Source organism: Ictidomys tridecemlineatus, chromosome 11 (genome assembly GCF_052094955.1).
Source record: "Ictidomys tridecemlineatus isolate mIctTri1 chromosome 11, mIctTri1.hap1, whole genome shotgun sequence".
Lineage (NCBI taxonomy): Eukaryota > Metazoa > Chordata > Mammalia > Rodentia > Sciuridae > Ictidomys > Ictidomys tridecemlineatus.
Window position 1 is genome coordinate 103,408,464 of NC_135487.1, and position 22,489 is coordinate 103,430,952.

Genomic DNA, 22,489 nt, shown 5'->3' on the forward strand with positions numbered 1-22,489 from the left:
CTTTAAGTGATGGGAAGCCTATGGAGCAGGATGGAGATGCTGGCACCGTTCCCCCCCCCCCAGGGCCAAGTGTCAAAGTCCAGCTTCCTCATGACAGGTCCCGCCCTGCCCCGCAGAGCTCCTGGCAGAGGGCTCTGGGGTGTGGCCTGACAGGGACACGATGAGCAAGGTGTCCGGTTTAGCACGGGCACCACAGCTATTTTCTCCTCTGGCTTGCCGTTCTGGTTCAGGGAGCTGAGGCGGCTATTTCTGTGGCAGCCCTCAAGTTGTCAGGAGCCCAAGTTTCCACGGCACCCACCGCCTCCTCCCCTCTTTCCTCCTACGGGGATGGGCATGCTCACGGCACCCCTGTGGGGGGCACAGATGTCCCTGGGCAACATGATGCAGCAGTGCCAGGCTGGAGCCCCTAGTGTCTTGGGGGATGGGCTCCCACACTTCCCACCTGGCTCTCTGGCTCCGTAGGGTAGAGACAGGACCCAGCTGGCGGGAGAGCTGTGTCGGTGTCTGCCCCCAGCTACCTCTCTCGACCTCTGGGCCTTCCTGGGTCCCTGAGAAATCGAGAGGAGCAGTGTTTATAGAGCTCCCAAGTCCGCTGGGCCTTCTCCCAGGAGGCCGCCACCTGCGCTGGCCTCAGGCCCTCCCAAGGCCTTGGGCTTCGCTCCTCAGGAGAAGGCTCTCTCTCACCCGGAACCTGACGGTGTAGGGTGACTTTCCTTGGACTTGCACCCATTTCTTTGACTTCTAGAAACCTTTCCCCACAGCTGGGACTTGGCCCTTTCTATAGGGCAGGGAGCAGCCCAGGCAGTAGCAGGATTACCGAGAACCCTGGAGGCAGCTTCTCAGCTCCAGGCTTCCGAGAGGAGTGGCTGTGAGGAGCCACCAATGGGCGAGTGACGGTTCAGCCTAAGACCAGGACTGACAGGGGCAGGAGCGGAGGAGGCAGGCCTGGGCTCCAGGGTGCACCCCTTAGCCAGGGCTGCCCTTCACAGAGCATCTGAGAGAGAAGGGCCTCCTCTGCCCTGGCCTGAGTGTATGTCATCCTCTGAAACCCCTGACCCACCCTTGGTGGCTTATGCAGCTAGATTTCACAAAAAGATTCCTGGGAAGAGGCCCGTGATGATGGAGAGCCCATGGAAGTCACTGAAGATGCCACCTAAGGCCATTCTTTCTCCAGAGCACCCAGGGACACTTCACAGCCTTGCCAGGGCTCCCACCTCCTACCACGCCCATCCTAGACCTCATGGTTTACTAGGAATTCCCACCAGTGCATCTTAGGATCTAGAAGTCTGTGGGATCCAGAGACACCCCCCTTCCCTTAGTGAGCAGGGGACCCGTGACTGGGTTTTGTGACATGCACAGATTTGCATTAGGAATACAAGGGAAGACCACAGCCTTCTCCTTGTCCTCAGAAATGGGGCTCTGAAGGGCCTTGTGTTCTCTGATTTCTTCAAGAATTATATTCAGTGGCCCAGAAACGAGTGGGCCAACAGGACTGTGTTTAAGGAGGTAGTTGAGGCCCATAATCTGAAGGAGTTGGAAATGGTGTTGCTCCAAGATGAGAACACACTTTCCCCATAAAAATAATGGCTCTCCAGTGTGGCATGGCAGCCCCCCAGGGTAGAAGCTTGTGAGGTCTGGATGCCAACTCTGATCCCTGCCCTGGACCACCATAGACCTAATAGTTTCAGGAATTGTCCCGGCACCAACCTGGAGGGGCTGAAACTCCCATCACACTGTTGGGCCAACCCCCCTAGCTGCTCTGCCGGTGCTATCACTAGGAGGTAGGGGAAGAGAAGGCCCAGGCCTCAGACATCCCAGGTTGAGGGTGGGATGCCCTTAAGGGTTCTCAGAGGGGTGGGCTCTCAGATACCATGTGCTGGTCTTCCCTCTTGAGACAGGCACATGCATCCTCCCTGACTACTAACTGAGGCTGCAAGCTCTCCTTCTGCAGAGACTTGTCCTCCCATGTTGAGGACAGGAGCTGGGCATGATGTGGCTCCATATTCTAGAGCCTTAACAGCTCCTTGGGACAGTGGAATAGTCCAGGGTGGTGAGGGCAGTGCAGCTATTTGGGGGAAAGCTTAAGGGCTGGCAGTAATTGGGGTCCCATGAGCCACAGGCTACATTAAGAAGCTTCGCCACTGCCTCCCTGCTAGGGTGTAGAGTTATGGTCCTTCTACCGCATTGCAGCTCTGAAGACCTGAGAGCCTAGTAGTTTCTGGAGCTTGGTTACCGGAGCAGATGTGGATATGCACTGCAACCCCTGGGCCCAGAGGGGTGATGAAGGGCTCACCTCATTCCTTAACCCATCCCTATGCTTTCTGGCCTCTTGGCCCGGGGTTCCCTATGCCTTCCAGCTCTGCTCCTGGCCTGCTCCTTAGCCCACAGCCTGTGGGTTAGCTGCTGGCTTTCTTCTAACATGTCACTCTTTGTTTCTCCCTTTCTTTTGCTGAACTCCTTGCCCCCAGAAGGCAATGTTGAGCCGAAAGCGTGCGTCCCAGTGTCTCACACCTGTGCTCTTTAAACACAGAGACCTGCCAAGACGCCCTCTCGTCCAACTATGCCCACGCTGAAGTCCTCACCCTCTCTTAAAGCGGCACCAACGTGAGACAGACAGGCAGACAGACAGAAAGCCAGAGGCTTAGGGAAACTCTGGAACCCAGGCACGAATCTTTCACTGGGAAAGACTCAGATATCCTTGTTTGCACAAGACTGGTGGAAAACCTCCCATGCGACCCTCGGGGCCCAGAGCCGTCTGGGTCTGATGTTCTGTTCTACTGTACATTGAAGAGATATATATGCACATATAGTATCTATATTCATACATACTATACTCTTGTGTGTAGTGCACGTGCTATTGGTGGTCTGTCTTCTTTGTAGGCTATGTCTCCCTGAACCCTCTCCCCACCCCAAGTTTCCTATCCTCTTTCCTTGTTTCTTCTGACTGTGTGTGGGGAATGTCCCAGGAAAAGTGCACCTGAGAACCACCCATCTACCTGGGTGGTCCCAGGATACTCTCTGGGGGTGTTTACCCTGTCAACAGGTGGTCTGTTGAAGTCTGTAGGCAGCCAGACTGCCCCCCAGGGTCACTGCTCCACTAGCCCACCCCCCCACCCCAGGTTGGGGTTCTACCTCCCACCCCACACCCCAGTTGTGGGGGGACTTCCAGGGGCTCCTCTGCAGCCTCTTCCACTCCTTCCAACACCCCATCTGTGTCCTTGATCGAGGGGGGCATTTTGTCACTTTCATTTTTGATTTATTTGTTCTGTCTCCTTCATCCATTTGTTTTCAAAGATGCTGCTGGGCAGACGGGCAGGAAAGGGGTCTGTCTGCCCATCTGGCTCAGGGGTCTGAGAAGGGGACACCTCGGGCAAGAGGAGACCAGTTGCAATACTGTACTTCCTGGCCGGTGGCCAGAGGATGCGTGCAATAGCAGAGGCCAGGTGACCCCTTCAGCCTTGGCCTCGGCCCTCCCCCCTGCCCCTCCCTGGTGTTGGTTCAGTCCTTCTCTCAAGCTGTCTCCTCATGTGCGTCTGAGGCACGCCTAGGCCGGGCCCTGCTGCCCTGTCTGCATGCCTTCAACTGTCATGCTGTGCTCGAACCTCAATAAAGACATCGGAGTGTCCTGTTGCTCCTCTATGTGAGTGTCTGCCTCTCCTTTCTGACTCTGGGTCTGTGGGGACCTCCCTGGGGCCCCACCCACTACACCTGAAGTATGCTACACATCTGAGCATAATCCTGCCCCACCAGGGGTTCTCCATGCAGTGCAGCCCTGATGTCTTATAGCCAGAGGTAAAATCTCAGAGGAAAGAAATCTGCTCAAAAGGGTCCAACCCTGGACCTCTGACTTCCAGGCAGTGGTCTGATCTCCACTGCTGCCACCTGAGTCCCCCTCACAAGGAAGAAGTCTTTGTTTAGGCAGGTCCCCTCTGCTCCTGCTTGTTTGTGCCTGGGCTTCCCCTCCCTGTCATTGCACGAGTTCTAAGTGGGCCAAGGCCCAGGGGATGCTACTCATTGAGATGACTGGATGGTTGATGGACTTAAGCCAACAAGGGACCGGTAGCACTACCAGGGGCAGCTTCTGGGTAGGCAAAGAGCATACCTAGACCTGGGGAGGATGGGGTGGGGGTGGCAAGCCATGGTTACTCATGGGCCATGACTCTCACTGCTGTCCTGCACATTCACATAGGGGCACAGGCAGAGCAGCTTCATGGGCTGTAACCCTTGGAGTCGACTACTCAGAGGGATCCCACACTGGGTTTAATGTTCAGTTCTCACCATTGTAGAATTAGTCATTGTTGAACAAGGGGTCTTATGGTTTTATTTTGCACTAGGCTCTGCAAATTACGTAGCTGGGTCTGGATGCTTGTGTTTTTGTTGTTGTTGTTGTTGATTCTATGTCTTACTCCTTACTCTCACTAGAGGCAAAAGTTGAGTCATGGGGACCTCCATTCAGTCTTGGTCTGCCACTTATTAGCTGGATAACTTGGGGACGATTCCCCAAGCTTCAGTTGCCCTGTCTGTAGAATGGGGACAAGAACAGCAGCTGTCTCGGCGGCAGTGTGAGAGCCTGCCGGCCGGGTGGCATGTGTCTACGCACAGCAGACGGTAGACATACAATGAGTGTCAGCTCTCTTCTCGCCCTTAGCCTGCAGCTCTCAAGTGTTTCTCTGCAGATTTCTGAAATCTCCATGTCCATCACACTAAGGAAGGACAAGAGCACACCCAGAGCTGGCCTCCGGGACAGCACGGAACATCAGGGTGAGGACCCCAGGGCTGAGGGGAGGGAAGAAGCAAGGAGAAGCTGGTTCCTGAAGTGTCAGAGAAAATCATCTGGGAGCCTGGGCTGGTAGGGTGGTGGCAGGCAGCCAGTTGTCAATTAAAGATAAAATCTCTCCTCCAACAGTGGAGGGCAGATAGGGGCTGTGCCCCCCTCCCCTCAAAGAAAGCCATTTGCAGCCAGGCTTGCTCAGAGGAGCTTGGCCAGGCGATAATGGGATGGGATGCACTGCTGGCTCCATAATGATATTACGCATCAGGGCCCACGTCCAGAATGGCTGTTTTTTTTTTGTTTTTGTAGATCAATGTGGAACCATTTCATGGTCAGAGGCTGAGAATCCAGCAAGCAGCCCAGGGATATCATATGGCAGGGAGATCCTGAGGGGACCCAAGGGGATGTAGCTGGAGTGTAAGGTGTCACCATGCACCCAGAGCCCTGGAGGAAGAGAGGGGCAGAGTGTACAGGAGGGCAGAGCTGGGTGAGAGAAACAGGAGGCCCCACCTTGCAGAGACAGCGGGCCTTGCTGTCAAAGAAGCCACTCTGAGGCAGCTGGGAGCTGGAGGGGAGCCCAAACTGGGGAACTGCTTAAGATAACAGGCCACTGTGGTGATTGAGAGGGGTTTTTAAAGTCAAAAGGATTTGGGTTTGAGCCCCGGCTCCATCACTTTCTAGTTGTGATGGCACTTAACCTGTCTGAACCTCCTCTTCTCATCTTTGTGATGGGAGCAACAATGGGCTCTACCTCACTGAGCTGTCAGGAGGATGAAACAAGTTGGTGCCTGCAGAGGCTTCGGCACAGCGTCTGGCGCATAACCATTGCTTACAAATGTGGGGGTTGGGGGTGCTGTGGAGCAACTCAGTCGAATAACATGACCATTTTGTTTGGATGCCCTCAATTTTCAAAATAGGTGCTAGGAATTAGCCTTGTTCCAGTGAAGCCCTTATCTCCATGCAAAAGAGTAAGAGTAGGGATAATTCCAAACAGCTGCCATTTATCAAGTGCATGGCAATACATTTAATGCTCATAAAAATGCATTCCAAGATTGGTGTTATCATTATCTTTGTTCCACAGAGAAGAAAACTGCAAGTCAAAAACACACAGCCTAGGCTGGGGTTGTGGCTCAGTGGTGGAGCACTTGCCTGGTATGTGTGGGGTCCTGGGTTTGATTCTCAGCACCACATAAAAATAAATAAAATAAAGGTCCATCAACAACTACAAAAAAAAAGATTAAAAAACAAAACAAAACACCACACAGCCTGCAAGTGGCAAAGCTGGGATTCCGAGCCAAGCAGCCTGGCTCTGTGGGCCCAGTTGTCTAGCCCCTGTCTAAACCAAACATGGCTTAGGAGGCATTAGCCCCTAGTGTGGGAATTTGTGCTATTAAATTTTTCATTTCCTTAAGCTCAGTTGATTCTTATAGGGAAAGCACTGTTTCCCCTTGTATAGATAAGAAAACTAGAACTCAGGGAAAGGAGTGATTTAACTCACTCTTCCTTTTATGTGTGTGCACCCCATGACACACACACACGTACCCACACACAAAGGGGTGAGGGATGTCTTCTCAGACTTCGTTAACTAGCCAGTGGTAACCTCCAGCTCAGGAAGTGACTGGTCTATTCGCTGTGCAATGCTCCGGAGTTTTATTCTCTGGCACACGGAAGAGGTGCCTGGGAGGGACTGGTCTGGGGACCAAGTTACATAAGGAAGATCTAACCTGGAGAAGACTCAGTGGAAACCTGATCTCCACTTTCAGGTATTTGAAAGATCCTGAGAGGAAGGGGTTTCCAATGATACCTGGAAGTGTTAGGAAACACTTGCATTTGGATAAAGAAGAAACTTGTTTTGTTTGCTCGTAGAAATTTAATGCACGGTATTGCAAAACATCTCATAATCAATAGGGAAACCCCCATCCCATCCCTCTCCTCCCTCTGAAGGTAGCACCATGAACATCTGGTGTAGGTCCTCCAGGTCTTTCTGAAAAGAGACTCTTTCTAGAAAAATCACCACTCCATTCCCTGGCCACGTTAAGAGATACTGGATGGTAATGTGTTGTGCCAGGGTTCATGGGAAGAACTTCCGCTCCGCATGGAAGTTGGTTAGAAGACCTCCTCCAGTTGGAAGACTGACTCACCTGGGGCTGTGCAAACAGTTCTGTCCAGAACCCAGGGCTTGTGAGCAGGGGTCAGATGAGCTCCTTTCTCAGTGTGATTTCCTCCCAATTCCCTAACTCCAGAGCAGAATTCCCAGCAAGACTCGCTCTGCTTCTTCCCCACCCATCATGGGTATAAGGAAGGCAAAGGAACAGGGTCCCTGCTTCCTAAATCAGCCATTCCTGGTTGTTGGACAGGGGTGGGTGGGGCTACCCACTTTCTCTCTCCACATGCTTTCCTAGTTGACCTCCCTACTCCTGTGGCCTTCAACACTTCCAGGAACAGGTAACATCCACATTTCTGGTTTCAGTCCAGAAATCAGAAATCCCCTCTCAAGGCTGTTCGTTTGTTCCTTCATTCGGGAGACACAGACGGAGCCTCTCCTCCATTCCTGGTGCTGCTGTACTTGCTGGGTGTACAGCACTGGCCCAGACAGCCAGGCCCTTACCTCTCATGCTACCCATGCTCACTAACTGCCTGCTGGACCAGACACAGTACTGTCACTGCTTCCCTGACACCAACTTTGATTTCACGCCTCTGCCTCCCTTCTCTGTGCTCCCCCTACCCCCGCAGGGGGCTGAGCCTGAAATTTGGGGGGGGGGGGTGTCATTCTTAACCCACTCTTTCATTCCCTATTTCACTGACTTAATTATCATGCATGAAATCTTTATGGAAAGCCTGTATTGGGGCTGGAGTGTGGCTCAGTGGTACAGCTCTTACCTGGTATGCACAAGGCCCTGGGTTCGATCCCTAGCACTGCAATGTATAAATAAATAAGCCTGTCCTGGGGAAACAACAGTAATAAGATGAAAGGATCCCTACCCTCATGGAGTTTACATTCTAGTGGGGGAGAAAGGCCAGAAGACAATTGGCAAAAATATATATTTTCTACCCCACACTTCATCCCATTAGCAAGTTCTATCTTCCTGGTTCTGAAATGTATTTTAAATATTCCCTTCACTCCCTCAGCACTGTGGCTCATGGCCCCCTGCCGGGACTGCCTGGAGTTCTGCAGGAAGCTCCTCCCACTCTCCCTAGGTCCCTTCTGCCCTTCCACCACCCCATCTCCACCCAGAAGCCAGAGAGTTTCTCAAAATGAAACCAGGATCATGTTACCCCTGCTTAAAACCTTCAGTGGCTAAATTCCCACTGCGTTTTGAATAAAATCCCAACTCCTCAGGGGCCCCTCTAGGCCCTGATGCTGCTCAGGCTACTTCCTGCCTCTGCAGACTCTGTTTGTCCCTTTCTGCTCTCAGCCCTCAGCCCTTGGGAACCAGCAGCTCCATTACCCTCGGCTTCTCACACCTGCCAGTCTCTTCTTCAGGAGTGTTATCACGGTGCTGCCCCCCCCCCCCCACACACACACCCAGTCCCTTGTCTCAGTAGCTGGGTTCTGTCCCTTATGCCCTGGGTTCCCGAGTTGTTTAGCACCTCAGCCAGCTGGTTTTCTCCAGATGCTTGTCACTCTGTAACTCTGTGTTTGTTTATTGCCTGCCTTCCAGTGGGTTGCTAGGGCCTAGCCCAGTGCTGGGGACTTGGTACGAATTTTATGAATGAGCGCACAGGTTCAGGAGATGGACCTGCCCAGAGGTGCTGAACTCCATCCTTCTTACCCACCGAGCTGCCTCCAGCTGACTTGTGTCCCTCCCTTCTAGGGCATTCCTGGGAGTCCTTGGGGAACCATGTGAACCGCTCTTCTCTACATTATGCATTTCCTGCTGGAGAAACTGTCCGAATAATGAGGAGGGTTGGGAGAGGAAAACGGGAAGGGAGGGAAGGGGAAGGGGAGAGTCCCATACCCATAGCTCCTCCTCTCTTCTCTTCAGATCTTCCCACTTCCAACTTGGTCCTTTTTGGATCTTATCAAATCCTGGCCCCCAGCACTGCAAGCTGGGCAAGGGTGCTGATCCACCCTGGCTCCATACATAGTAGATGCTCAGCAAAATGTTAAAAAGAGATGATGAGAAAGGAAGAAATGAGTGAGAAGGAAGAGAGGAAGAGGAGGGTGGGACGAAGGAGGGGATGCAGAGAGGAGAAGGAGGAAGGAAGTGAGGCTGAGGAGTGTGGAAGAGGCAGAACCTTGAGCCAAGTTGCCTGGCCTGTCGTTCCCTTCTAGCCAGCAGCCCCAACATTCTTTCCTGACCTGGGAGACTCCAGGGTCTGCTCAGGCCTTAGGTGGGACAGTGGGCTTCCTCCAGATCCCACTGACACCAGGACTTCCTGAACTCTGGCTCATAGACCCAGGGGTAGAACCCAGCCCTCAGGAGGCCTGTGGGGGACTAGAAACCAGGATTCCTTAGCCCAAGCCTCAGCTCCAGTCCTGACATCCGAGAGACTCTCCTTAGCACCTCTCCCTCAACCCCTCAGCCCAGCCAACTTCAAATCCCTTATCAGTCTGATCTGATCAGAGCAAACAGACTCCCCACCCCCATGCCCAGAAGCCAGGCTCACCAAGAAGGCATCTCACCTCTTTTTGGCGCCCCAGCCCAGCTACCCCTGGGGAGGACCAGAGCAAACCCAGGAGGCCAGGAGGCCCAGAGGAGCTGTTCCGGAGCAGTTGTTGCCGCGGTGGCCCTCCCTGATGTGGCGGCTCTCCAGTTACCATGGAGAAGGGAGCCGTGCCACCAGTGCCACCATCTCTGAAGCTACCTCCACAGGGACACAGCTCTGGGATCCTCCATCCTTCCCAGCACACTGGCTGCTCAGCCTGGCGGGGGGTGTGGGGTCTGTGCCATCCCCAGTGCACACTGTGGCCACAGCCCAGCCCCTTCCACCCCACCCCAGCTACATCCAGCCATGGAAGCAGGGCCCCCGAGTTCCTCCCCTGAGGGGACAATACTGTTTGTACTCCTGGCAAATCGATTAGGGACCTCATTTCTCTTAGGACCCTGTTAGAGGTGGCAACCAGCTCCCAGGGAACCTGGGGAAAGATGGGGAGGGAGAGGGGAGATATGAAAGCACCAGTGTTACCATTCCCCCTCTGGGCCTCAGTGCTGGATTGCAACAAACTGGATTTCCCCGGGCAGGGCTGCAAACGTTGATCTCTAATACTCTTCAGCTCAGTTCTTGATTTCTTTCCCACCCCACGCAGGGACTCCCACTAATTACCATGCTCCTGCTGCCCCACCTCCAGCATACAAACATATTTCCAGAGATCGTCACTCTCTCTTCATCTAAGACAGGCACAAGAAAGTATCTGACGCCAGTCATTAACATGCTAGTATGAATGAAGGTCCAAGTGTCTTGTATTTCGCAGGACGTAGGATGGCAAGACGGCAAGAACTTATGGAGTTAAAGCCTTGTTCTCTGTTATAGGAAATCCCAGCACCAGAGAGGTCTCTTTGTTTTTATTTCTTTGTATTTTTTTCTTTTTCTTTGTGTGTGTGTGTGTGTGTGTGTGTGTGTGTGTGTGTGTGTGTGTGCGGGGCGGGGGATACCAGAGATTGAACCAAGGGGTACTCTACCACTGAGCTACATTCACAGCCCTTTTTTTATTATTTTATTTTTATTATTTTGGTACCAGAGACTGAATCTGGGGTGTGCTTAACCACTGAACCACATCCTCAGCCTTTTAAAAATATTTTATCTAGAGACAGGGCTCACTGAATTGCTTAGGGCCTTGATAAGTTGCTAAGGCTGGCTTTGAACTCACAATTCTCCTGGCTTAGTTTCCCAAGCCATTGGGATTACAGGCATGCTCCAACATGCCTGGCTATTATTTTATTTTGAGACAGGGTCTCATGAAGTTTTCCAGGCTGGCCTGGAACCTGAGGTCCTCCCGCTCAGCCTCCAATGTAGTTGGGATTACAGGCATGTACCACTGTATCCTTTTTTTTTTTTTTTTTTAATTCAGGGGAGAAGAAAGCAGGAGCTCCCTTGTGTAGGTCAATCTAGAGGCTAAAACTTTACAAGGAATTCTGATCTGGCTCTGATTAACCAAAACAAAAACATAGCACAGAGGGGAAATCAGACTGATATGCAACTGGATTTGCCTGTGTCTAGATCACCCCTCTCCTGTTGCACCACCCGCCCCCCTTTCCATTATTGCATCATCTGCCTATCAAACTCTTACTCATCCCTCAAGGCCCACTCAGCTGTCATCTTCTCTGAGAAGCTATCCTGCACTATCCCAGGCAGAATACCTCTACCTTAGGTGCTCCTCACAGTGATACCTTGTTGCTTGTTTGCTCACCTGCAGATGCTTCCATTATTAGTGCCAGAGCCAGCTCAGTGCTCAGGAGCTCAGTGGTGAACAAATGAAGGAAGGACCGAATGAAGAGTTAGTGAATCATTTAGCTGCTCACTATTGACGTCTGTCAATCTCTGTCCATCACATCTGTCATTCAAGTCCATGTCTGGGTGTCAGAATTTTGTCCAAAGCAATTCCCTGGGGATGCTGTCCTCCTACCCACCCCACCCTCAGTGCTCCCATTCACACCACTCCTCCATGGCCCCAGGCTCCATGGAGCTGGGCCTCTTCTTCCTGGTGTTACTGGCTGCAGACTTCCATGGAGTCCACTGGAACAGCCAGTGGCTCACATCCTGTGCCCTTTCCCTCTCCATGATCTTCTTTCTCAGTCTTTGTTACAAGTGTTCTTCTGGAGCTTCATGCTCTCCCCAACTCCTGGAGGGCTAGTCAGTTGCTCTCATCTGTGCTTTGGACAAAATTCCTGGGGCAGAAATGGGGCATAGAAAGAGGCTGAGGAAGGAAGGAAGGGAGGGAGGAAGAAACAGAGAAAGAAAGAAAGAAAGGCTGGCTGAAATGTGGCGTTTCCACAGGGGTCTAAGCCAGCCCCGTCCTATTGCCAGGCTTCAGGCTCCACATCTGAGATGGGAACAGAAGCCCATCACCCTCACCCAAGGTGGTCCTCCAGCCTGCTCCCAGCAACGTGGGCATTTCTGCAGACTTGGGGAACGGGGGCCTCTGGAAGTCCTAGTAGCTAATTTCAAGTGCCTAGACAGGCAAAGATTGTTCTGATTGTTCTAAGCCCTCTATGTAGATTAATCCTCTGAACAAGCCCAGGAGGTGAAGATTCTTTTCATCACTCACATTTTCTAGATGAAGAAAAGCAAGGCACAGAGAGTAACTTGACAGAGGACTCACAGGTAGATTTCACAGGCCAATTTGGCCTTGAACCCATTCAGACTGGCTCTGGCCCTGTGTGTCTGTCCCCACTGGGTCTCTAGCCAGACATAGCTGCAGGTAGAAGATGCTGGCCCCTCAGCACCAGAACTGTGTGACCTTGGGCCAGTGATTTAACCTGTCTGAGCTGGGATGCTGTCCCCTGACCACCCCACCCTCAATGCTCCCATCTATACCGCCCCTCCATGGCCCCAGCTCCTCTGTGGAATGAGGATAATCATTCATTTCCTACAGATCCTGTTGAGGGGAGCAAGTAGAAGTGGAATATGTGAAACAGCTAGCTAGGCCCATGCAGCTGAACAGTCCCAACATGTGTCCTTCCTAGTGGATACCTAGAGAAACAGCCAGGGGTCTGGGGTTGGCAGACCGGATTTTCACAACAGAAATTTTTTTCCAGAAATCCCTTGTTAGAGTCACGCACTTAGGATAACAGGATGAGGCATGTCAACCTTGAGTCAGGACCTTGAGACATTAATTCTCGTGAGACAATTCCCTGGCAGGGCCATTTCCCTCTTGTTGAACCAGAAGCAGTGAGAACTGTGTGCATGCTTTCTAAAGCAGTGAGAAGACAGAAGCTGCTTCTTATGCTTGGGAGTACCTTGACCACAACTGCCAGCCTCCTTCCTCCAGCAAGGTCCTGGGATTGGGACTGCCCCCAGGTCCTTTCTACACATACCTGTGAGCCGCTGGAAGTGACAGCTAAGGCGGCAATGAGGTAAGAGGATGCACAGGACAGGTGGAAGGTAGGAGTTTGGATCTTCAAAGTTGCCCCAAAGCCCGGGTGCTGAAGGCATGGTCCATAGTCCATTGTGCTATTGGGAGGCAGGGGAACTTCTAGGAGGTTGGGCCTAGTGGAAAGAAGTTAGTCTTTGGGAGCGTGATCTTGAAGGGGATATTGGGATCCTGACCCCTTTCTGTTTCTTTGCTTCTTGGCTACCATGAAATGAATGGATTTGCCTCCTCTGCCATGCACTCCCTCCAGGTTGCACCGAGCCTCCTACAGGCCCAAAATGATGGGGCCAAGTGGCCATAGACTGAAATCTTTGAAACCCTGAACCAAAATAGATCTTTCTTCTCTATAAGTTGATCATCTCAGAGGTGTCAGAGATTCTTTACAGTGATGGAAAACTAACACCGACGGAATCTTAGAAGAGGAGGAAGAGAGGGAGGACGAGAGAAAGAGGAAGGAGAAAGAAAGGGAGAGTGGAAAACTGGAGTAGAGGCAGAAGAGAGAAAAAGTGGGAAGGGCAGGGGACAAGGAGGTCCTGCCTTTGCTGGGGCTGAGGTTACGGGGCCTAAAGTGGACTGAAGAGGCTGGACGTGGAACAGCCGAGAAACCCACACTGTCTGGGTGCCTGCTGAGCAAGCACATGAATGAATGGAACAGGGACAACAATTCAAGGCAGACTGGGCCCGTCTCGCCTCAGAGGTGGGTCAGGGCAGGAGACCTTTACTCCAGTCCAGCTGAGATTAGTCGGGATTCTTTTTCTGGGGATGTTTTCTTTACGTAATCATTATTTTTAACGGGGCCGGCTGGGGCTGGGTTAGCCTGACACCACCCTGTCCTTGGCAGGTGGGCGGCGGTACCTTGAGACCAAAACCACTCTGGGTTTTTATTCTCACTGTGGCTACTGCTGGCTTCGGAGACAGAGATCTGATTTCCAAAAGGAGACTTGGGAAGCTAAGTTGGGGAATGGACACCACTTCCTTTATTAGAGCAAAACCCAGTTCCAGGACGGGTCAAGGCGGCCTGAGGCCCTGCCTCTCTCAGGCCCCCAGAGCTGTGGCATGCTTTGGGTGACCTCATTAGACACCAGCAAGCCGCACCCTGGGAGGTCCTGGGCCTCCGAGCCCTGCAATGCCAATGGAGAGGCATCTGTTCCCTCCTTCTCTCACCTGCCAGAACGCGCTGTTCCTTCCTTCATTCTCCCAAACACTTTCTCTTTCTTTATCTAAGTCCACATGGGAGACTCCTGGGCTTCAAAGAGAATTTGTTTGACACTTAGCACCCCTCCAAATGTCAGCCAAGGTTGTATGTGAATGTGGGTGATCCTCCAGAGAGAGGATCCAGAGCTCCCATCAGATTCACCAAGGAGTCCAACCCACCCCACTGCTCTGGGAAGAACCATCTGTCTAGGGGTTACACGCTGGGTCTGTGCAGGCTGTGAAGATCGCTGGAGCCTGGGTTTTAGTCCATCCCAAGGAGTCCTCACTATGGGGCTTTGCTCTGTTATCGCTTCCTCTAGAGTTCAGACTGGTTCCACGTGGGGCTGAATGTGGAAGGAATCAGGGACCCTGAGCTCTAGCCTGGCTTCCACCGCTGACTGCACAATTTCACTTCACTTCGCTGAGCTGCAGGTTGTCAAGTTGAGGACGATACTGCCCACCTTCACAGGCTCTCACAAGCTCAAATGAGATCTGTGTCCCTACCACTGAGCTCACCAACCACCACTTCCTAAAGCTTCATGTCCTTCCTTCCTCTTTTCCTCCTTCTCCAAGGCCCTTTTTCAAAAGTAATAGGTAGCCTCCACTGGAGGACCTCTGAGGATGCTTAAATTGGGAAGAGAACGTGCACCATCATCCACAGCCTCCCCTGAGGGGCTGGGGCCCGAAGGTTAGCTCTGGGGAGGGAGAGCTGAGGGACCAGGGGGCTCAGTGCAGGTGCTAGCTGCTCATGGGGCAGAGAGGCATCTGGCCCTGGATCTGATATTTGGAACATGGCTTGATATCACACTGGATTTTATCTTTAACCATATATTTGACATTTGGTGGCTCTCATTTCTAAACATGGGGCTGGAGCTGGCAGGCCTGGATCCATCCTCTGAGTTCCAGTTCAGCAGCCCCTGCTGCTCTGGGCTTTGCCTTCCCTCCTCTCCTGTCATTAGAAAACATTTGTGCAAAACTCAGCAGTGATCAGTTCATGATGCAAAGCGTGGAATTGGAAGCAGGGGAAGTCTTATATCTCCAAGGAGATAAGATCAGAATTTCCTCGTTCAACTGGATGGTTAGTCTTTCACTTGGTGATTGTATAGCCCCAAGTGGAAATAGGACCCTAGAATCTGCTGTCTCCCAAACTGGCCACATAGGGACACATCAGCCCTGGGAAGCTGACTTGAGATCCTTCCTACCCAGCCCGCATGCACTTGGGTGCACAGAGGAGGATGGACTACAGAGCCATCTTGAAATCTCACCCCCCTCTGCCTCATCCTTTCCTGGCAGCCACAGACTCTTAGCTAAAGAAGCTTGTTCCATGCACATATTTTGTTTCCAGGTAAAACTAAAACAAGTCATTTTTCTCTTTCTAATATTGGTGTAGTGGGGGATCTAGGAGGATGTTGCCTGAGAATTAAGGAATTCTTGGTTCTTCGTACTCTGCAGGCCTGTTTCAGCCTTACCTGCTCTTGTTTAACCTGTCACTTCCAGGAGCCAGAGACCACCATCTCAGGGGATGCCCAGGAAGGACACCTGACTTCTCAGATACAAAGGGCAAGAGAAAATCAAAGCCAGCTCTTATCTCCCTCCAGACGATGGGCTCTTTCTTGCCAACCGTTGAGTCAATGCCAGTCTGGGATTCTTTTATCTTACCTGAACCTGGCCCCAAAGACTGCTAGAGTATCAACTACTAAGTCACCAATCCATAAAAGTCGCCTTACAGCCTTCCTCAGAACCCAAAAGGAGTCTTTGCTATGTCCTGACCTCAGGAGCCACCTTGCCCCCCCTCTATCAAAGCATTCTTCATCTTGGATTTGGGCATCACATCTGTTACTTGATGCCCAGAAAATATTTTTAGCTACCAACTGTGATGCAAACTTCATCCCCATTCATAACTGGGGTAACAAGAGGATAGGGAATTGGAGAAGGTTCCACCAGCCACAAGGCTAACATCTCCTTGAAGTAACTTGCTAAAAGACAAGTCTGGTCATGTCCCTACTTTTCTGGTTGTAGATGAGACACCACAGCTTCCCCAGACCCTTGTCTATTGCTATAGGGACCCAGCCTGTCAAGGTCTCCGTCAGTCCCTGCCCCTCCCTCTCCACACACCCCATTCTCTAGTTAGGTGCACCCCATATGAGTGTTCTCTGAATTTGTGCCTCTCCCTGCTTTGGGTCTCATTCTTCTCTTTGTTTGGAATGTCCCTCCACCACTTTTTTCTTTTTTTTTTTTTTTTAGCCTACTCATCCCCGGTCAAGTTTTTTCTAATCTATTATGTCCCCCCGAGCAGATTGCAGACCCTCACAGTCCTGGACACACCTCAACATCAGAGCATCTGATGGGATGACATTTGCTCAGCTGCCTTACACAAACCCTTCTAAGGGCCATAGTTTGGACTCACCTTCCTAGGTCATCAGACTTGTGCAGATATGTTCATAAGAATGATTCAAACTGCAGATAAAATCGGGGGGGATACGGTATGTTCTTTCAGTGGCTGGTAGAAGGAACATGTTACCAGCAGTCAAGCCAGGGAGCCTGCCTGGATCCCAGCTGATGAGATTTGGTTGCCTGCTGTATAAGAAATAAACAAATGATGTAAGGGGAAAAAATTGGGAGCAGTTACAATTTATAGAAACAACAGCCAGGAGGTATACATATGTAGATGTATGGAGATTGAGCCACCCTGTGCTTAGCCAAAAAAGTTGTCACAGGTCAGTTTCTTTGATGCCCACCTGGGCCCGTGTCTCAGCCATAAGGAGGTTCAGGAGTTAATAAGATTTGAAGCTCTTAATCTCAAAGAGACTGTATTTCACACGGAGGCTTTGCTGAACAGATGTGCACAAAGATTATTTAATAGGAAGAACTGTGCAATCCACACATGGCTATTGAGCCCTTGAAATGTGGTAAGTGCCACATGTCAAAATGGTAACATTTGGGACTTTCTGGGTCCCAATAAATAAAACATTAAAATTAGTATTTAATTAAAATATTAAATAAAGTATTGCAATTTAATATTGAATTTTATTATTAAAATTAATTTTTACCCTTTTGATTTTCCTTTTAAGTGTAACTACCAAAACACTTAAATTATACCTGTGGCTCCCATTATATATCTATTGGAAAGTGTCCCACTGGAAGGTTTCATTCACTTCATCATTTGCTATTATTAACGAAGGACTCATAAAGTGAAGTTACATGTTAACTTGGCCATTTTTTTTTTGGTCTAGTACAGACGGGATTATTTCTGTCCAGTGAGAAAGATAACCCCAGTTTTACTGCCCCTTAGGACATGAGCTAAATTTATCTTTAAGAAATTATTTTGCTGTGACTTTCTTTTAAATCCCAGTTCTTCAAATGCTCTTTGAATCAACTCTATCACCTTACTGGTTCTCTTGTTAATTATTAAGTTCAATGACGTCTTTTTTTATGAGAAGCACACTTTTAACTATTCGTTAAGTTGTACTTTGATAGATCTCTGTCTTCTGTCCAGGTGAGAGTAAAGACTGAATTACTAACATGTTAAGTATTAAGTAGGGGTTCAATGAATGTTGAGTGAATAAAAGACCCTTATTTAGATTTGGGACCTTAAGTGTGTACAGCTACCCATATTTTGCAACAGCATCCCTTATCAGCTACTGGCCTGGACGGTGGGAGATGTGGGAAGGATGAGATCCTCTTCTCAGAAACCCAGACCCTTTGGGTGGTTCCCTAATTCTTGGTGTCTGTGGTCCCAGGGGGATGCTGGTCAAAGCAATTCCCTTTTGCAGTGGGAGCCCAGAGAAGTTTCCCATCCCTTCCTGTCCTGTGGCATGAGCTTGCCAACTACGGCACTGTGAAGATTCTGTCAGACAAGCTCAGCTGCTCCTCAAGGTCTGGACACAGACCTTTTTATTGTTAGAGGTCAGTAGCAGTGCTGGCCTCAAAAGCCAGGTCTTCTGGGGGTTGTGCAGAAATCTCTCTAGGTCCTGAATCCTGTCCAATAATGGCAAAAAATATGTTTCATCCCTTTTACCCTCCTGGCCATCTCCACAGCGGGGGCTGGCCCACTGGTAACTGAGGTAGAAGTTGAGTGCAAATTCCTTGAGGGCAGAAGCTGTTCATTTGTATGCCTGGCACCTGGTTTAGCATGCAGCCTGGCGCACAGTGGACACTCAGTGAATGCTAATCCCCCTTCCCCTCCCTGCCCAACTCCAGCACCAGAGCCAGCTCCCTTCCAATGAGCCTGATGCATAGAGTCCTCAGCCTGGATAGAACATTGCTTAATCAATCCCCTCTCTGGGAGTCTGAGCAGGATCAGCTGATATCTAGGCATCTAGCTCAGGGCTGGTGACCTTTCAGGAGTGTCACAGGGAATCTACCTTTGTCCACTTTCCGAGAGACAGAAAGAGTGGGCGGGGGTGGGGTGGGGTAAGAGGCTTTGCTTCTGTAGAAGGAGAATAATTTTTTTAATTTATCATGGTGCTAGGGATTGAACCCAGCACCTATGCATGCTAGGCAAGTACTTTACCACTCAGCTACATCCCAGTCCTGAAAATGTTTTAAAATTATGGTAAAATATGCATAGCATACATTTACTGTTTTAACCATTTTTGGGCATAGCAGCTCAGTGACATTAATTACATTCACATTGTTGTACAACTATCTCCACTGTCCATCTCCAGTACTCCTTACATCTTCTCAAACGAGACTCGGTACTCATTAAACACTGAGTCCTCATTCCCCCTCTCTATCCGCCCCTGGCAACTAGCATTCTACTATCTGTCTCTCTGAATTGGACTACTCAAAGTACCTCATGGAAGTGGAATCATACAGTATTTGCCCTTTGGGGACCAGATTATTTCAATTAGCATAATGTTCTCAAGCTTCATCCATGTAGCATATATCAGGAATTTCTTTCTTTCTCTTTGAGGCCGAAAAATAGTCTGTTGTATGTTTATTTATCCATTCATCCATTGATGGGTACTTGGATCCACCTTTTGGCTATTGTGAATAATGCTGCTAGGCACATGGGTGTATAAATATCTGTTCTAGTCCCCATTTTCAGTTTGGAGTATATTCCCAGGAGCGGAATTTCTGGGCCATATGGTAATCCTATGTTTAATCTTTGGAGGTAAAAGCAACTTGTCTGAGCACCTATTTTGTGCTGACTCTGAGCTGGGCCCTTTCCATATGACATCTCCTTTAACCCACACAACAGCCCTAAGGAGTGGAGGTTGTTGTCTCTCCAGGAAGTGAAGTTTCCAAAAATTAAGTGACCTGCTCAAGGTTCCAGGTAGTGACTAACAGCAAGTTTTGAACCTAGGTGTGCTTGATTCCAAAGTCACACTCTTCCCACAGCAGCAGCCAATGAAAATAGATAGTCCTTAAGAGGAATCCCATCTTGAAGCTGTTATAAACTAACACTTGCCTTACTTAACAGTTAGCACCTTACTTAGCTGCTGACAAGAATGGGTCATCATTCCCTCTTTTCTCTAGCTAAATGAAACACTGTCTTCCAGATGGTTCCCTGACGCAGCTCCCCTTCCATGGGCACCCCCCCCTTCCTCCTCCACATTGCCAGGCCATGCTCCCTCACCTGATTAATGCCTACTCAGCTCAAGCCTCATCTCCTCCAAAGCCCAGTTACACCTGCAGCAGGGGAGCCTCTTCCATGGCTTCCTGGACTTCTGGGTCTCCCTCTTGCAGCCCACCCTACATTCTGCCCAATTGCTTTACATACTAACTCCCTCTTTTACATACAGGGTCCCTGAGGGAGGGCCCAGTTCACGGCCAGCCCTTTGTTCAGTTTGCACCTGCTGATGTATGATGCTCTGCAAGAGTTTGAGTCAATGAATCAATGAATGAATCATTCAATCAATGACAGTAGGGAAGACAGAAACAAAGAAAGAGAAATCCAGAATTACCCTTCCCTATCTCATGATTTGTGTAAGACCAGGCTGTTGAGTTGCTTAGAATAATTCGTGTGCCACATTTGGCACCCGTGCGTAAGCCTGAGCCATTTGTGGTAAGAAACTTCCCCCAAATATGAGGGAATTATCTTCCCAGAGAAATCAGCCCACACAGTTGGCCTTAGGGTGGGGCAGGGTTGATTTCAGTGTGGGTAGAAATTCTTGTCCTAAGGGAAATCAAATCCTAAATTTTAGCATAGCTATTTCTTTCTTCCTTCGTTCACCCAATCAACCCACAAAGCAGCAGTTTTTTTGAGTTGGGCACCCAGCTTGCCTCCCAATGTGGCACCCAAGTGAAAGGAGGAAAGCCAGACCTTCTCCTGGGTTGCCGTGGGCTCAGACACAGTCTTTTATCAGGAAAGAGGACTCATTGCCTAGGAGAGCCACAGACCACTCTGGGAGGAGCAGAGGGGAGGCTGTGGCCGGGGAGGCTCAGCCAAGCCCATCAGGCAGAGAGGCAGGTGGCTGCTCCCGAAGCCAAGCCCCTGGATTGCCAGGAAGCCCTGGCCTCACCTTCTGTGTGCTCAGCTACCGCTCCAGCCTTTGACGTCAGAACTGGGGGATGGGATGAGGGCCATGTGGCAGGCAGAGAAGGGAGGTGGGGCAGTAGGCACAGCAAGAAACAGCCAGGAGTTTCGCATGGTAACTGCTTATACCCCAGCAGGGAGCAGGGTAGTGACCACAGGGTAAGGGGCTCATTGACCAAAATCCCTGCAGGAACTTCCACATGAGGGTCCATGAGATCATTGTATGCCACTGCACACTAGATCCGCCTGGCTAAGAGAGTCTATTTAGAGCTCTATTTTGAGGCTCCATAGGCCAAGAGCATGAAGTGGATGGAAGAAAGAGACAGAATTGAAATTTGCTTAGAGAGCCAGAGTTTAGGATTATTAGCCCAAGAGAGAGGGGGGGCACTTAAGTGTCTAAGCTGTTTATGATTCTTTGTAAGAGGTTAGGCTGATAACACAAATGCAGACGGTCTTACATCAATCCTCTGAACTGAGCAGGGCAGGAACAGCTATCCCATAATATAGGCAAAAAAAATGAGGCACCAAAAGGTAAATACCCTTGCTGGCCACTCAGCTCATCAGTAAAGGAGATGGGATTTGACTCTAGGGTTTTGCCCTTGGTCCAGGGTCCTTACTCACCCAGGCTGCCTGTTCTGACTGCATGGGTCCAATAGGTTCCACACAGGCAGATTCTGGGAGCCACATTAGTAAACTGTCTGCACCAGGTGGCTCTTCTGAGGACTGGCCAAGCGAGGGAGCAGGGGGTGGAAGCAGTCTCTGAGTCACCTCAGGCCTGTGATGCCCACCACATCCCACCCCCACTCTTAATCAAGATGTCCTGAACCCACTGGCTCTGCAGCTGGAGTGCGCTTACCTTCCCAGGCATTGGCAGGGCAGCTTGGGGGAGCTCAGAGGCTTCATGACTGGGGAAGGATGTCCAGGTACTGTGACTCAGTGTGCCCACAGGAAAACAAATCCACTAAAATGATTTATTTTTCCATCCATCAAAGAAATGAGGTTCGCAATGCATCCTGGCTGCCAGAGGAGAACCTCTCCCAATACCTTCTCTACCTTGGCTACAGCTATTAAGTTGGTCACTTGGGTTTTGGGGGATGGAAGTTTGCCCTGCAAGAGTGAGGTCACGCCAGATTAACTTGCTGGCTCCAGCCTGGAAGGAGGCTCTCCTCCCTCTCCTGGGCACAGGTGGTACTCAGAAATGCTCTCTTGTTCACTTGGACCTCCATCCACTTGATAGATGACCCCATTTGAACCCTTCCCCTCTGCTCAGAAAACTTCCCAGTTGCCCTGCCTCCCTAGAGGGGATCTGGCTCATGATAACATTTATTGAGCACCTACCTGTGCCAAATGGTTGACATATCATCTCTTGTTTCATCCTAGCCCCAACCTTGGAAGAGGCATTGTCCCCACTCTAAAGATGAGAAACCTGGGGCTCAAGAAAGTGAAATTGCTAGGTCGGACAACCAGTGAGTTGCAGAACTGCGGCAGGGATCTGGTATAATCCTTAATACAGTCAGTTCGTGTAGGTATTGTTTTCAAGTTTTCAGTGGCAGAGAAATTGAGACTCAGATAGGTTAATAAGGTTTTTCCCAAGGCAAACAACTGCTGAGTGATAGACCTCCCTTCGCAGCCCAAGCCCAGCTGATATTATTATTTATTTGCTGTCTTCCCTCCCTGCTCCCTCAAAGAGGCTTTTAACCCTACGCCATACTGAAGGGGCCTCCATCCCTTTGATCACTGGATCCCCTCTATCCTCCACCCCAGCTCCGTCCTCTCAGTCAACTCTCTGAAGCTTGGACAGTCTGTGGCTTATCGGTCGGATGTCTTCTGAGAAATGCCTCCTTAGGTGATCGCATGTTGTGCAAGTATCAGAGTATACTTACGCAAACCAAGATGGCTACATTTCTAGGTGATATCATTACGGGACCGCCAATATATACGTGTGGTTCTTCATTTACAGAAACATCATTATGTGGCTCGTGATTGTCGATCTTCACAGTCCAGCTCA

General features: G+C 50.3%; 1 protein-coding gene across 7 annotated transcripts in view; it reads left to right on the forward strand.

The window, feature by feature from the left end:
* The window catches only part of Kcnc4 (potassium voltage-gated channel subfamily C member 4), a 49,235-nt gene that overhangs the window by 20,035 nt on the left and 6,711 nt on the right, over positions 1-22,489 (forward strand). For 2 of the 7 annotated variants that reach the window (XM_078026971.1, XM_078026970.1), the window contains one exon: positions 3,295-3,639. The exons of 1 other annotated variant lie outside the window; for it this stretch is intronic. In XM_078026971.1, the coding sequence (XP_077883097.1) occupies positions 3,295-3,433 (139 nt within the window). In that variant the 3' untranslated portion in view covers positions 3,434-3,639. 4 more of the 7 variants (XM_040287421.2, XM_021735152.2, XM_078026969.1 and 1 more) reach the window with 3 other exon arrangements.